The sequence below is a fragment of the Accipiter gentilis genome, chromosome 15 (assembly GCF_929443795.1).
Source record: "Accipiter gentilis chromosome 15, bAccGen1.1, whole genome shotgun sequence".
NCBI lineage: Eukaryota > Metazoa > Chordata > Aves > Accipitriformes > Accipitridae > Astur > Astur gentilis.
In genome coordinates, this window is record NC_064894.1 from 1,494,393 (window position 1) to 1,511,078 (window position 16,686).

Below are 16,686 nucleotides of genomic sequence, written 5' to 3' on the forward strand. Positions count from 1 at the left end.
GCTCCCGCCCCCCGACGCGCTGGCGGCGCCCCTAATTGGCCGGGCGCGACGCCCGTCCGTGAGCGAGGGGCGGGCCCCGGGGCTCTTGTGAGGGAGGCGGCGCCGAGTGTCCCTCCTGCCGCAGCCGCGTCCGCTCCGCTCCGCGCCCGCCGCCGCAGCTGTATGGTCCATCCCCGCTCCGCCGCCGAACCCCCTCCGGCAGCTCCGCGGCCCCCAGCGCCTCCGCGTCCTCCCGGTCCTGCTCCTCCTGCCCCCGGCGGTGGCGCCCGCACCCCGGCTGTATGATCAGGCTACAGTCTTCAATGAGTAACCATATTCCTGTGAGTGCCGCCCCGCGAGCCCCCGCGCCTCGCCTTCCCCGCTCCCTCTCCTCCATGTTGTCTCTTTGTTCTGCCGCCGCGGCCCGGCCCGGGCACAAAGCCGCTTTGTGCGCCCGGTCGCCGCCGGCGGTCGTTCCGTCCCGTGTGTGTCTCCCCCCTCCTCCCCCCGGCGCCACCGCCGCCGGTGTCTGTCTGGGGCCTGCGGCGGCCCCGGGCCGTGTCAGGGCGGCGGCCGGGAGCCCCCTGCCGGGGGGAGCCCGGGCCCGGGCCCGGGCGGCGGCTGCGGGGGACAAGATGGCTCCGCGTCGGGAGCCCTGATGGAAGCGTGATGCGAACCCGTGACCGCAGCCGCCGTTGGGGCGACGGCCCGGCCCGGCCCGCGGGGCGGTGTCGCGGCCGGGGAGAGGCGGGCAAGGCCGGGAGCCCGGCGGCTGGCGCGACGCCGGGGGCGGCCGGAGCCCGCGGCTTGCCGGGCAAGACGGGGCTTGCCCCTGGGTGCCCGGCGGGGGGGGCGGCCGGGCCGGGCCGGGGCCGTGGACCCCCGCTCGCCGCCCCACGCGTGAAGGCGGCTTCTTTGTCTGCGGCGGGGAGAAGGGACCGGCTGCGAGCCGAGGACGTGAATCCGTTCCGAAACGAGCCGCGGGGTGGCCCGGGGCCGGCCGGGCTGAGGGCGGCTCGGCGGCGGGAGGGTCAGCGTGGAGCGGGCGCTGCTGCAGCGGCACAGCCTGCGCCGACCCTCGGAATCGCTGGATTGTGAGCGAACCTGCCTTTAAGCCCTTGCCATCCGGCTTCTCCAGCAAGGCATTTCCTTCTGGAGGTGGATCGCGGTTCGGCACCAGAAGTTTTCGCTTTCCTCATGTACTTTGGGGGGGGGGGGGGAGGGTGGGGGGTGCTGGGGTTTTTTTAACTCCCCATGTAATCTCAGTGTCTGCGCTGCCTAACAGCCGTGGCCGCAGAGCGCTGCGTGTTTAAGCGCAAACAAACGCGAGGCTTGCTGGTGGTAGTACGCCCTCCAAAAGTAGGGAAGCAAGAAAGACAAAGCGTTATCCAGATCAAGTAATCGATGGTAATAGAAGCAGGATTAGCGGCGGTTACGCACAGGTCTTGGTTGCCATCCGGTAGCCAGCTACGCACGTTGCAAATATCATGAGCTGACAAATGCACAGGCTCCGCAGCACGAGGGTCCCGTAATTCTGGCGTTTGTTATTGCTGCTGGAGACAACTTTCCAATATGTCTACCTGCGTCTGCGGAGTCTTTCCAAAGCGGTGACTCAGAAGTGTGAACCCTGTCTCTCATAAAACTGTCACATCAAAAAACCTGAAGATGACGCTTAAATGTCAGCTCTTACTATTCCATTGAATAGGGTCTCGAAATTGTCTTACAGGAACAGAATCGTTTCGGGGGAAAATGTGGAAGAAGCAATATAGAAATTGCACAGGCATGGGAGGAAGTGTGTGAGTGAGAAAGAAAGAAAAATGAGGGACAGATACAGCAGGAGCCAAGGGATAAGGATGTCATTGTCTTACCAAAACTAAATGTGTCAGTAAGGCGGCAAATAAATAGAATTTAGCCTTATCTAATAATGCTTATCTTGTGAAACCTTCCTGTTCTGACAGAATACACGCCACGTAAGAATGCTGCATCTATCGCAGTGTGTAGGCTGACTGTAAGTGATCACTTCTTCTCTTAAAGATTAACCAGAACGCCCAGATCACACTATTACTGAATTCTAAACTAGTAGCAGATTGTCACCTTGTTTAAAAAATTAAAACTCGCTCTTATCAGGTCAACACCAGAGGTACTTGCGTGTTAAATGCAGTCCATAACTCCTTACAGCTTGCTTCACAGGTGCAACTTCTTGTTTGGCGCTCATACCTTTGTTAGACTCAATAAAATAAAGCGATAACTGTCTTTGTGTGCATATGCTAAATTTCTCATGTTATTGCTTAAAACGTAATGGAATAATTTTTGCGTAGGTTGACAGGTTTCACGTAGCTTGCTACTGAAGTGACGGTATTAAGTCATTTTGAGACTCCTTGCTTTCAGAAACTCAGGTGGATGGAATGGTTTCTGTGATGTCTCATTTTCCCCAATATCTGTTAAGGCTTTTTTGCGTACTTTTTTCATGGTCGAAGCAGAAGAACTAGGAACACAGTCACATGGCCTCAGTTTCATCATCTCTGGAAGCTGCATTGACTTTTTATACAGGAAGTTTTGAGATAACTTTTTCTTCCCCCTAAACTGCATACGTGAGCCACAAAAAACATCCGTCCTTCACAGAGCATGTCGCAACAAATTTATGACAAACCTTTGGAATCGCCCATCTGTGATACATGAGAGTGTTTTCTTAGGCCATGGGTCGCTTTCTCTGGTCCAAAATGGGTAGTGTTATCACTGTGGATATCATAACACAGACATTCATGTGCCCAGTAGATAGGAGGTGCGTCTTGTCTACAATAGCTAATGAAGGTGTGCCTCTGCCTTGCGTAATGGCTCTGCAGTTTGTACCCCTTACCCTCCCACTCCTCCTTGTCTGCCTTAGCAGTTGCTACTTAGGCCTTGATTAGTAAGAGAAAGTCAGGGGTATTTGTCCCTCTGTCCTTCAGGAACTTTTTGTCAGGTAGCGAGTTAGAACAATGAACTTACTTGCAGGTGTTCTCAAATTGTAATGAAATGTAGTTTATTTTAGTTTTCTAGTTTTGATCCTGTGCTTTCAGTAGGTGAGTGTGTGGCACGTCTTGACTTTGGAGAATGTGATGCCACGTAGTTGGTTCTGGGTGCAAATGTTTCTGGTCTAGGAGCAGGTGGATTAAGCAACCGTGAGCCATCTTGCACATCTTCTGAAGGTAGAGTGAAGTGTCATGTAACTGTGTAAACAAGTGCTTTTGTTTGCATGCTTCTCAAGATGCTACCGAGTTGTGAACAAGAATGACAACAGCATGGGATAACCTTACACCTCTCTGCTTTCCACATATCGGTAACAATCTAATAGGTTCCTTTCATAAGCAGTTTTTGCCAGACATGAGTGATTGTTTCAGACCCAGAACTAACACGTGTGAATCTGCTTGTCAGTGAAGACAGACACTTTAGCTTTCTGTCCCAAAGAAGGGCATGAATTAAAGCTTTTCTTTTCAAGATGGCTTCCTCTCACTTGAATAAACTATTCTCTAGCTTCTCCTAGCGTAAATGATAGTAGATGGTACAATCATAACTAACATGACTTCATCCCATATTGGACAGGTTACCGTCTCTTAATAGGTGGTCCTGGCATATTAACCTTAGTTTTGTTTTCCAAGTTTACTTTGATGGATCTAACAGTCTACATGTTGTTTGGCTTTGTTACTGATAGCAACTGCTGCTTCTGTTTCCAAAACCCTTCAGTGTTAATTTTCCTCAAGGAAAACTCACATGTAAATTGAAAAGAATGTGCTGGAGTGCCCAACTTGATGGTACGAACAATGAGTTTTGTCATTCAGTTAAAGAAACTTCTGCATACAGTACTATGCATCTGACTTTCACTTAAGCAGCCTTACGCTTTTATGTACTATCTTGGCTTTTTTTTTGATAGCTTGCCTACCAAGTAGTTAACTAACTGTCTGAGACAATATAGTAATTTTAAAGCTGTATTTCAAAGCTTCTTGAAAGTTGCTCATGTCATTTGAGTTCCCCCTAAGCCCGAGGTGGTCTTAATTACTACAACACTTTTTATAACCAATTTCTTATCCTTCAGGTCTTTTTGCTGAAGATGGGTGAAGCCTTGTACTTTGGCTTAATGCTGTAACACAGACAGTATGCCAGTGTACTACTTGTCTTTAATTTTCATTTAACTCCTGGAACAGAACTAAACTAGGCTGGCAAAGCTGTCTTAGGATAGTACAGCATGATGCTGCCTCAAGGAGTTGGTCTGGCTGTGGAGCTTTCTGGCTAGCCATGGTGAGAAGCGATGGCACTCACATCAAAGGAAAATGTGAGCTTTGCTCCTTTATAATGTGGCAGCCGCAGCTGCAAAGGCAAACAGTGAGACTCAAATACATGCTTGGTTAGGTCCTTAGCTGTATGAATTAGTAAGGTGCTGATGTGTCTAATTGCTAACTGTTAAGTCAGTATTAACAAAATGAATTCATTTGTAGGGGTTAATTACATGTAGAACTTAAACTTAACGTTGCGTTGCGTAAGGTACTTGCTTCCTTTGTATAAGAATTTGAACTGTGCACCCAGTTGCTAGATGTGATTAACAATCTGCATTAAAAAGGTAGGAATTATTACTTAATTAATGCTTTGCTGCCTGCCCTCCTCCTTACCCCCATGATGAGTTTGTCTGGTGTCGTATTGAGTACTCCTAGTTGTGTACTAAGGGCAGCCTGCCTCCCAGGCTGGATGAATCCTGATTACTTCTTACTTTCTACCTGCCCCAGTATGGTTTATGTTAATTGTTTCCAATAACTCTACATTCTTTTCTCCCCCAAAATCTCCATCTTGCAGATTGGAAGGTCTTGTCTTTACCCTAGTGACCCCCTTCTATCTCCTTGAGCTCACTTGCATGATAGGACAAGGGGGTAGTGGCTTTAAACTGAAAGAGGGGAGATTTAGATTGAATGAAAGGAAGAAGTTCTTCACTGTGAGGGTGGTGAGGCACTGGAACAGGTTGCCCAGAGAAGTTGTCCTCATCCCTGGAAGTGTTCAAGGCCAGGTTGAATGGGACTTAGCGACCTGGTCTAGTGGAAGGTGTCCCTGCCCATAGCAAGGGGGTTGGAACTAGATGGTCTTTAAGGTCCCTTCTAACCCAAACCATTCTGTGATTTTTCTGTTTCTGATAGCCTCCACTTCCTCATCATCTGCCAGGGAAAATGACTGGCTATGATTCCTCTTAACAGTCTTAAGAAGAGGTAAACATGAGATCTGCCAGTGCACGCAAAAAGCGGCACAAGACCTTGTGCAGCTGTATCTGCTTAAAGCTGTCGTGCCCCTTTTTGCTGTTCTGCTTCTTAAGCTAATTGAAAGTGACTTTAAATAAGCTATCTTCAGTTCTTTTTTTCAGTTGCTATTTCAGGTGTTCCCTAGGTCTGGTCCTAGGAGTCTTTTTAACGCACACCTACCTTCTTCTGCGAGGGCATGGCTGGTGTGTCAGATGATGATTCTTGGAGTTCTTCCGAGTCAGAATTCTCCTGTTTCCTGTTACTCTGTTGGCCTTTGACTTAAGAGGATCCTTCTTGCTCCTTTTTCATACCTGTTATATTTAGGATTCTCACCATTCCTTAAGTTATCACAAAAAAAACCCTGAAACTGTTCTGGTTGTTGGTTTTGGGGTTTTTTTTGCAAATAACGGGCAAACTTAATCCTACAGTCTTTACGGAAATGGTGGTGGTAGTATCTCTGGAGTGGCAGTGAAGTGCATGTGAAATTGTCCTACGAGTTTCTTTCTGCTGACTTCTTTCCTGTATTCGTTAGCAGTTGGGGTTTGGTGGTTTTGGGCTTGGGGTTTTTTTGGGGGGAGAGTTTGCACGCCATGCCTGTGATTAAAACTTCTTACCAGGAAGCTGTCTGGAAACATGAAAAGGATGCCTGGAGGTGTTTGGTCTGCTTTTTCTAAAGCCCTTTTGCAACATTGTGTGATGCAGCTCTACTAATCTGCTACAGTCCAATCTCGTAATGATTTTTATCTTCTCTGTTACTAATAAATACTCTGTTACTGAACTTCCTCTTCTATGGACTTAAGAATGGAGCCAAGCCATGTCTACAACATAAAACGTTGCAATTTTGCAATTGTAGTTCACTTTAAGAACTCCTGTACTGTCAAGATGCCTACATGACCTTTAAAGGTCCCTTCCAACCCAAACTAGTCTATGATTCTTTACCTCTTAGAAAACTGAACAATTATTAGACTATTGATCTGTTGTGACTTCTGCTTAATACTAATCATTGTTAGATAGACTCACTGTAGTCTTACGGTATGGTTTAGTGCCTGCAGTGGAGTCTTGGTCTGACTCCAAGTCCTAGATGGCAGTTAGCAACCGTGACTTATTTGCATGTAGCTTTTGGTAAAGAGTATTAAGATATTGGCTATTGTCAGGACTTATTGTACAGTTGTCTTTAGGACCTGATCTTTTGAATCTACTTTCTCGTGGTTGGGAAGCTTTTCAGCACAGGCTGCTGCTTTCATGGCCTTCTGAATGGCAAGGTTTGAGTGTAGAGCACTGAAATACTGTCTCTTCTCCTTATCTTCTCATGTGCACTTGCCCTGATCATATACATGAATGGATGCATAGAGCTGGTTTGTAGTTTAAGAAAAATCTGAATATTGCTACAATGAAGTTACAGCTTCTGTTCACTAGAAACTAGATTCACGAAGGCAAAGATCTGATATTACTGTGTCCCGGCTAGCCAAAAAAAAAAAAAGGCAAAAACCCAAAACAAAAAAAAACCCCAAACAACACCCCTCACCCCCCCCAAAACCAAAAAACTGACCACATTTTTAAGTCAGTCAGTCTGTGATAGCAGTTCTGTGACACTGCGTGCTCAGCTAGTCAATTTCCAAATTGTCTTGGGCAATGTTTTGTTTGGGCTTAGAAATGCATGGATTCCTTCCAATGTTTGGAGCTGACTGGCCAACATAAGTAATTTTTTTCTGCTAAATAGTTGTAGGATAAATGATGTTTCTTTCTAGTACCTAAGTATATTTAGGGGATGTTTGGTTCAGCTCGTACTTATCTTTTGGGAAACAAAACTTCTCTTTTCTTACCTTCTGTTGCCTAGACAGGTATTGTCACCAGCGCTGGTTCTGTGGCTGGGCACAAAACTAGCTCCTCTGCTATAAGGTTCCACAGTGCATAAAAGCATATATTCTTGGTTCATTTGCACAGCAACATCCGCAGATGAATACATGACTCGGAGCAGTTCATCAGCTATCTACTTCCTGGTTGTACATCTTGCAGTAATTTTATAAGTAAATTTAACCGTAGCAAAATAGCACACCACTGGGCAGAAAGAACCTGTTCAATAAACTTGCCTGTGTATGTTTTTAGCTAGACCATTGCCACTGTCCTGGTACATTAATAAAATCATGGTGTAAAAAGCCAGTTAAAGGCAGATGAAGGTTGCCATGTGTCTTCACGTGAAATATGTTCCTTAGTTAGAAATCTGTGTGCCTTGAAAGTCTCAAAATATGTTCAAAAGCTTGCATTGTTTTGTTAGGCCACAAAGACTTTGCATTTGCTTTCAAGGCCTCCTATTTGAGACAGGTAGATTTAGATGCCTTTTTTTTTCTACTGGCTGTTCTGTATGTGAATTAATGATGCTTACGTGGAAAGTAAATCTTTACCCTCTAAGACAAGTGATTCTGCATCTATGTAGAGACTGGTAGTTTTGTTTAAACACTAGAAATTGATGCTCAGCTTGAATATTCAAGGAGTCTCATCCTTCCTGGGATTACTTAAGGTCAGTGTAACTTTAGTAGGTGTTGTGATGTCTCTCAATTCAGAACAGAAAACACAGTTGTATGGGTATCCTGGAAAAGCTATGCGTTATATAAATACTGGATTTCTTAAACCTCCATCTCTTCTTGCTATGTTTAGCACATTTGAATTGGTATTTTAATATGTTTCAGGTTTTGGTGTTGAAACAAAGCTGTATGGAAACTCTGTATTAAGTAAACGTTTTTATTTTGAAGTAGTCCTCACTGAGAAAAGCAACAGGATTCTTACAAACCTAACTCCTGGATTAAAAAATAAACTTTGTGAAACTGCTTAGTTGCTCTGGTTTTATTTTTTCAGTTTTATAATGTTTGGTGTCTTCAAAATAACCTTGTTTCACCTGTGCTCATGACGCTTTTCTTTCTCTTTCTCCCCCCCGCCCCTTTCTCTTTACAGCAGTTCTGTGGTGTTCTTGGTCACACATTTATGGAGTTTCTGAAGGGCAGTGGAGACTACTGCCAGGCACAGCACGATCTCTATGCAGACAAGTGAACTGTAGAAATTCATTACTACTCCACCAAGAAGCCCCCCTAAGAGTGGTTGACCAGGATAAGAAGTATTGAATTGAAATTGGCAGAGCATTTAACAACAGAATTCAGACCTGGATGGGGTAAACCTCAGTGCACTGCCTTTCTTTTGCCTCAGTATTACTGGATTGAAGAATTGCTGCTTCTTGTTAGGAGGTTCATTTCATTTCCCATTGCTCCCAACTTCATACTTCCAAGCACTGAGAATTTCACGTGGAGTATAGTGAAGTAGACTTCCGTTTCTCTACATCACTTCTGTATTAGAATTTTTTTTGAATCCTTTCATAATCTTGTTGCATGTTTAACTAAATCAATATGGCCCGAATGAACCGCCCAGCTCCTGTGGAAATCACCTACAAGAACATGAGATTCCTAATCACACACAATCCAACCAATGCAACCTTAAACAAATTTATAGAGGTAAGGCCAGGACAGAATTCTTACTGATGTATTTTTTTTAATGCCTGAACAGCATACTGTATTAATAATTTCCTTCTTTACCAGTTGATAACAGCTGTGGAAGCCATATGAAGTGGTACTGAGACTGTTCGTATATTGACTTTTTTCAAATACTGATGCCGTGCTTCAAAGATGTACAGACAAGTCTATTCAGATCTACTTCACCCTTCACAAAAACATACTTCTGAAAGTGAAGCAAAGAAATAATTATACTGCCTAGTACATTGTACATTAAGTACATTGTTTAGGTCTGAAAACAGGCGTTATCTGGCAGAGTTATGTGTAAAACAATACAAAGGTCTGCTAGTGGAACTCACATTGCAACAACATAACAAGATTGCAATATGCTTTCACTGCCTGCCTTCTGTATTAGCAGATTGTGGTTCTAGTGTAGCTTAAGAGAATCCTCTGGGTGTCATAGTGTCTACTTGAGTGAAATTTGTGGCAGTAGGCTTGCTCTGCATCCAGAGCTGCTGAAGCTACTTAAAGCGGTTTGGTACATGCTGAAATTGTTTACTGACTAAAGCCAGGTGGCTTGGCATATGTTGCTAGTGTCTGAATTTATCATCTAAACCTTGCATCTAGCATGTTGGAGCTATAAAGTGCACAGTTAAAAGTGTATGTATGCATGTATGTTAACAATAGGTTCCTCCAAAGTTACCTCCTGGCAAGGTCTGAGTTTGTAATGCAGTCCCTCATTAGCAAGATTTTAGGTGTATTATATTTGTTTTGCATTCAGTGTGGGATAATTTACAAAAAACATAGTGAGATAACATTTGCTTGCCTTTATACTCTCACAACTACATAAAGTATGCTTAGGCTATGCTTCAGTTGTTACTGTGACAGTTACAGTGTGAATGATGGGTTGTTGCAGGGAGAATGAAGAGTGATTGCCTTTTTTTTTTTTTTTAATGGAGGGTAATAGCAAAATGGAAAGTTAAATTTTGTCATTTTCTAGTTACAACTGAGGAACTAGAATAATTTATTGTCCTGTGCTCATAATTCTTAACAGTAAGAAGTCTTACAAACCTGTTGTTTTAAGCAGGGGGAGGGAAGGGGAAGATCTAAACCTCACTCAGAATGCTTTTAGTGAAGTATGTAGCTTTGCAAACCAGGAAACTTCCTGTTCCTTTAAAAGGAATGATCTTTTGGAGGTAGGCTACTTACTTCATCAGTATTTATCTGGATCTGATTTTAAAACAAAAGCCTGATCCAACACAACAAAACTTAGTCTTCATTTATGTTTACAGAAGAGCTAAAGGTATCTGGCATTAGCACAGAGGTTTTCAGTTATTTCAGCTTTCTGTGTTCTTCACAGGGTGGCAAGCATTTGCGTGAGTTTACTGAAAATTTTGGAATGAGTTAATAAGCTAACCTATTGAGAAAATTAAATGGTAAGTGAAGTCAGCTTACTCTTAAAGCGGGTTTTTTTTCATTCCCTAGGAACTTAAGAAATATGGCGTTACCACAGTGGTAAGAGTGTGCGAAGCTACTTACGACACTGCTCCGGTGGAAAAAGAAGGCATTCAGGTTTTGGTAAGTAGTGTAGAAGCAGAGTTGAAAACCAACCCATGCCCCCACCCCCCAAAAAAATTGCTTTCACACCATCTTCTTAACTCTACAAGTGTATTCCAGCAACCGATGGAGGCCAAAACTGTAGAGACATCCTCTCTTCTCAGGAAAAAAATCTGCTTTTGAGCAAAATCATTTGCTCAATGAAAACAGATTGAAAGGAATGTTTTCCTAATATTGCTATAGTTGCACTATTAGAAAACCATGAGTTTGAGTGGTTCCCTTAGCGGTCAGCTCCTTTGTCTGTTGTGTCCTCTCCTTTTTTATGTATGCACACAGCATGCAAGCATAGAGAGTTCTATCTTTATGTATGTTGTGCTATATTCTAGGATTGGCCCTTTGACGACGGTGCTCCACCATCTAACCAGATTGTTGATGATTGGCTAAATCTCCTTAAAGTTAAATTTCGTGAAGAACCTGGTTGTTGTATTGCTGTACACTGTGTTGCTGGCCTTGGAAGGTGGGTAAAGTTTCAAACATCTGTTGAATTGCCATCCCTGGTGAGACTTGTTAAGATCTAGTACAAAAGTTTGAGGCAAATGGAAAATAGTGACGTATCCAGTACTGGAATGACCTCACACTTAAAAGTAGTTCAGGTGGCAGGAAGCTGTTGTATGTATATATTAGATTTAAAGGCCTTTAGTCAACAGGTGATGCTATTACCACAGCTCTCATACAAAAACTACTGAATGAAGTAAACAAATATATCCTTGTACCAAGCATGTTGATGAGTGTCCCATTGATATTTTTTTGTCTTGCTATGTCTTCTTTTTTTCTAATGGATTTGGTTTTTAGTGAGTCATCTGTAAGTGTCTTCATCCCCATTTCAGCAGTACTGCCAGTAACCATTGGTAACCATTAGTCACAAACAAGTGGGGTGTTCTGGCACATAAAGACCAACTTTCATCCACCACCTATTTGGGGGATGAAAAGTGTTCTCCAAAGTCCCAAAGCTCTGTTTCTGTCACATTTCTAACACTGAGCCTCAAAATTTTTACAGATAATGCTAAATATTCTCCTCTTAGCCCTGTTCCCTCTGTCTGCTGCCACTATCTTAAATACAATTCCAACAGTTGTAAGAAGGTAATGGTTTTGCTGCTATTGTTCTAGACTACCTGGGAACTAGATCTGTTCAAAAAGCAGTTGCCATATTCTAGCCATGGGTTTCAGCATGTCCAATATAAAACAGAGGTTTCTGGTCTTGCTGTCCATAAGCCTGGCTTATCCACTGTTTGCATTATGGCTTCACACGTAACAAAAGTTGACTGTAGTGGTGAATGCTACCAAAAGAAGTCCTATTCAGCTGCTTACAATGATATCTGTTGGTTTTTCCTCAAAACTGAGCAATTAACAGGTTGAAAGAAGATCCTAGCTCTTTATCATGTAAGTTTTTTTAAAATCCCTGAACATAGAAAAACCACTTAAGCTTGCTACTAGATGCACAAGTCTCTTGCTAGTGTGTAGCATGAGGGTTTGTCTTGAATTTTTTTCTTGAGCCATAAATTGCTGATGTATTTGAGTTTGATTAGTGTCAAGCTTTCCTAATGGAAAACTGTATTCTGTCCAATGAAGAATACTGTGGCAAGCAAGGAAATCCTCAGGGGTGTGCAGCAGCCTGTGGATTGCATCTGTTCCTAAAACTTGTGACGCTAGTTCTAAGACTTGTCAGTTCTTATTGAATCTGAACCCTCTTCTGATTTCTGCTTTGGGGTCCTGACTGCTTCTAAACATGCTTGTTTGTGGGAATAGAAACACATGCAACTCTTCCCCGGAATCAATTGGTTTTGAAACAAATGGGTAAAGATTACTTGCGTTTTATTCCTGCTGTCCTCTCCCATACCTAAAGTCAGATGAACAAAGCTAAGGTTGACCAGAATTAATGTAAACCCCTTTCTTAATGAGGACAGGTAGCTCAAACAGATGGTATAATGGCTCAGTTAATGTAGAAATGCCTTCTGCCTGTCTTTTTTACTTCCCCAGAGAAGAAACATCAGATACACAGAAGGATGGAAAAGAAAACTGGGGAAAGTTTTCATACTTTTTTCTAAGTATGCGTTGGCAAATGCTAAACTGAAAAAAAAAAAAAAAATAATAATTATTTATTTATTTATTTTGACCAGAGCTCCAGTCTTAGTTGCTCTTGCACTGATAGAATGTGGAATGAAGTATGAAGATGCAGTGCAGTTCATAAGACAGTAAGTGTGAAGCTAACATTTAGCAGTTTCCAAGATTTATCGCGTTGATATGTCCGTGGACGCTAAAGGAAATTCTGTACGCTGTTCTTGTCTTGGTTTTTGGGGTTTGGGTTTGGGTTTTTTTTTTTTGTAAAATACTTGGTACCTGTGAACTTTTTAACACACATACTGCATACAGTCAGTGTTGTAGGACTTGGCTTGTGGGATGGGTGTTTTCTGTTCACGTGGCAACCAGAATCGGCAGGTAATTATTTGACCAAGTTGGAAAAAATAAAACACCAACAAAACCAAAACAAACAAACAAGACCCAAACAATTCCTCCTAGTCATTTCTGGTAGTTAGTCTACTGAAGAAAACTACTTCCTTGGATTTTTTTATAAATATATGTGAGTTGGATGAGAACAATTTTAATCTCAATGCCTTAATTTTGCAGGTTTCAACTATATTTTAAAAAAGCAGCAGCTTGTATAAACAATACCAAAATACTTCCTGCATAATTGTACAAGCTGAATTTAATTCTTTAATAGCTTGACATTTTGGCAGTCTTGTGTACACAAAGCGAGGAACAGGAAGCCTGGTACATATTCCAAACACTCAACAAAAATGTACCCTTCTTTCACACATTTCTAGTTTGAGAAAACCAAGAAAGCCCAATTTCTGTTCAACTTCTTATTATGGAGTGTTACAATGTTTATGTACTTTTTTAATATTGCAGTATTCTTCATAATTATTTTCAGAGACTGAATAACTTCAGCTTTCTTAAGACGACCATCTCACATCTGCACTATAGCTTCCTTTTAAGATCTTAATGTAAGATCTTTGGCTTGTGTATATCAGAGGCTAAAACACTGTAGAAAATGCTGTGTACTCCTTTGAGCATGTGGTCATTAGAGGTATTTGTGAAAGGAAGCTGCCACCCTCTTTCCTGGCACTTAACTTTTAATTATCCTTATTTTGGTTACAGTCTTGACTTAATGGTGGGTTTTTTTTCAGTGACCTAAAAATATTTTTCTCTGGTTGGTGATATTATTTCACTGGGCAGTAGATTAATGTTCTGTTCAAAATATTTTTTTTTCCTCCATCTAGGAAGCGGCGTGGAGCTTTTAACAGCAAGCAACTTCTGTACTTGGAGAAATACCGCCCCAAGATGCGTTTGCGCTTTAAAGACTCCAATGGTCACCGAAATAACTGTTGTATTCAGTAAAGCTCAACAGCCTTTAGTACTCCTTTGGGAATAAAGGATGGAAACTACAATTAAGCAGACTGCATGCCAAAGACATCAGTCTGATATTTTTTTAGTAGTAAAGGAAGCTTCCTTAGGAGTATTTAATAGGCTAAAGGCTTAGTAGAAATGCAACTTCTATCTTTAGCTAAATATCCATCTGTTTGGAGACCAGTCAATGTTTTTGCTGTACCCTGTTTCTGAGCTGTCTCCTTGTTCATTAATTACCAGTTCAAATATCCTTTAATCATGCCATTGAGTCTTTCCCACCTAGTTTCAACTACTAAAAATTGGGGTACTAAAATAAATCAATCTGTAGAGAGATTAGGTGCCAAAATACCCAGCATATCAGCTATATGTTTTTTCCTTATAAATGAGCATAGCTCTGATGATGTGAGAACTACCAGCTTATCTGGACCTTACTATCTTTTTTTCTACACTCATTTCAATATTGAAGAATATGGCCTCTAAGGTAGTCTTGCCTGCTCACTGTATGTTTTGTCTCCCACGATCGCACTAGAATTATCAGGATTTGCACAGTCTGTCTTTTTAATACTATGAATTACAGCAACTTTTTACCCCAGCGTCTGTATTTTTCTGTTACCTGAATTTCTCCATTTTACATATCATTACTCTCTGGTTACTCATGTAGAAAATCTTTTAAATTGTACAGAAGCACACAAGTCTTTAATGTCTCCAGACAAAAAGCCTTACAGTAAAATTAACGTTGGCACTTCACGTGCAACTTAAAAGAGGGCCTGAAAAGGTTGGGAGGGGCTATTTAATATTTCTAGTAAAATGTTGCCTTTGTCTTGTGCAGGAAGTATAGAATATGCCCTTTACTTTAGTAAATATTTTTTTAAAACGTAGAAATGCTTTGTTATCGTAGCTAAAAATTCTTAATCAGAAAATTTCTGAAAAATCTTGTAGTTTCTTTTACTGTACCTATTGAAAGTTGTTTACCAACTATTGCTTTGTTGAAAGTGTGATTTTATTTTTTTTCTTTTGTTTTTCCTCCTTGAGTTTCTGCTATGACTTGGGCAGACCTCTGTAATATTTTGTATGCCTTTCAAGCTGCGTAACTTAATATTTGGATACTTGATAATTTGTTTTATTATGTAATTGATAAAATGGTGATGTGTATTAATGTTAGTTCAACCATATATTTATACTGTCTTGGGAATGTGTGGTTATAGTTCTGTGGGAGAAATAATTTTGCCAGTGTTCACCAGCTTGTAAAATCTAGTGCGAGAGCTTAAACATCTAAATAAATACTGAAATGCACTTACGAAGTTTGCTGAAACGCTCATGACTTTCACTTATTTTTGTGTACTTTGTCAGCCATCTTGAGGTGCCTACATTCAGAATCTCTCCAGGCATCCATTTTCTTTTTTTAAATCTGGGCCTGAACGTCCCCTTTGCTGTAATGTTTGCTGTTTGTTTTACTCATAAATAAATGTGGACAAAAATTAATAGCAGAAAGTACGGTATTTCTTTCTGTAGCTTACTTGTGACTTCCCTTCCCCAGTACTAGAATAGGTTACTTGCTTAGTCTTCTTGAAACTGTCTTTGCAGTAAATGTAGAAGAGTATGTGCATCTGTAAAGCTTGGAGAACCCTTGAATCAGTAGCATTAAATTTAATTACAAAATAGTGTCATGCAATGCTTCGTCAAGACTGAAGCTATGTCCGAACAGAAGATATCCCCAAAATTATGTGAGCTAAGGCCTGTGTTTGAGTTTCCAGCATGGTGACCAAACTTCCTGATGAGAACTGGAAGATGCTCTGAGGAGCCAGGTGAGATACTGTTCTTTCTAGTGATCGTAAGGTCAGGCCCATGTCTGCTTGAAATTAACCTGTGGTTGGTTAAACGTGTCCTGCCTTTCTAAATGGTGAGGTGGGATGCTATGTACAACATAAGCTTCAGTGAGACTTTTGAAGGATTGCTTTTGGAAAGGTATAGTCTCATTTATAAAGAGCACTTTAAAATTCTGTATGATTTAAAAATGCCTGAAACTGAATATAACTTAGCCTGTAAAGTAGTAAAATAAACTCTTAACTAGTTCAGCATTCCTTTGGAAATTAAACTTAGTTTAAAGGGTATTTTGATTAAAGGAATACAGCTTCAGTTGGCTGAGGAAATAAGGCCTTTTCTTTTGGAGTACCGTCCAAAGTCATTGACGTTTCTGTTGTCAAAATGGAGTTTAGGAGCAATTGCAAAGACAAAACCTTAAAATTCTGTAACTCGGCAGTACAGCAGGCTGATGTAAATACTGGTTTAACACAAATTAGTATCCAAATTGAGTTAAAAATATTAATTTGGTCACTCATGGAACTGGGAGGAATTAGTAAAACAACTACCAGTAAAATGCCTGTGAAATTTTTTACTTACTATACATCGCATTTTGCTGTGTCTCTGCAGGATTTACATGTGTAAGGAGGGCTGCGTTTAGATTCAAGAGCTCTAACGTGTTGGTGATGGGAGCTTGTTCCCTTGAACTCTTTAAACTTGAGACTGGGCTTGACTGTAGTTGGTTTCAGCAAACAGATTTCTGAAGAGGAGAAACTTTTGTCTAATGAGTGTGTGTCTGTTTAAAGCAAAGAACAAGTCAAGTTCTGAACTGTTTCCACATTTAGACATGAATCCCTAAGGAACAGAAAATGTCTTTTTCCTCTTTTGTCTAAAAACTCTGGTAGGTTTGAGGGACTAAAACGTTGACCAGACTCAAAACATGAAGATACGATAGCAGATGGAAGTGCATAAAGCAGGCTAAATAAAGTTCTATGTAATTTATATGAATTTACAAATAAAAGGGAAAAAAAGATTAAATGAAATTACTGTATCTTCCCTTAAGGCTAAAGCCAGGCTCTAATGTTACATCTAATTTAAATGCTTAAAATGACTATGTAACTGTTTTGCCC

The 16,686-nt window shown here is 41.6% G+C and overlaps 1 protein-coding gene across 2 annotated transcripts; it reads left to right on the plus strand.

Moving 5' to 3' along the window:
- Positions 1-75: 75 nt before the first annotated feature.
- Positions 76-15,238, plus strand: PTP4A1 (protein tyrosine phosphatase 4A1). 2 transcript variants are annotated; one of them, XM_049818232.1, is made up of 6 exons: positions 76-320; positions 8,187-8,737; positions 10,220-10,312; positions 10,678-10,808; positions 12,469-12,543; positions 13,630-15,238. In XM_049818232.1, the coding sequence occupies exons 2-6, from the start codon at positions 8,633-8,635 to the stop codon at positions 13,745-13,747; spliced, it is 522 nt and encodes a 173-aa protein (XP_049674189.1). In that variant the 5' UTR covers positions 76-320; positions 8,187-8,632; the 3' UTR covers positions 13,748-15,238. The 2 variants fall into 2 exon arrangements, with proteins under 2 accessions (XP_049674189.1, XP_049674190.1); XM_049818233.1 differs by having other exon boundaries at positions 8,190-8,737.
- The last annotated feature ends 1,448 nt before the right edge of the window (positions 15,239-16,686 follow it).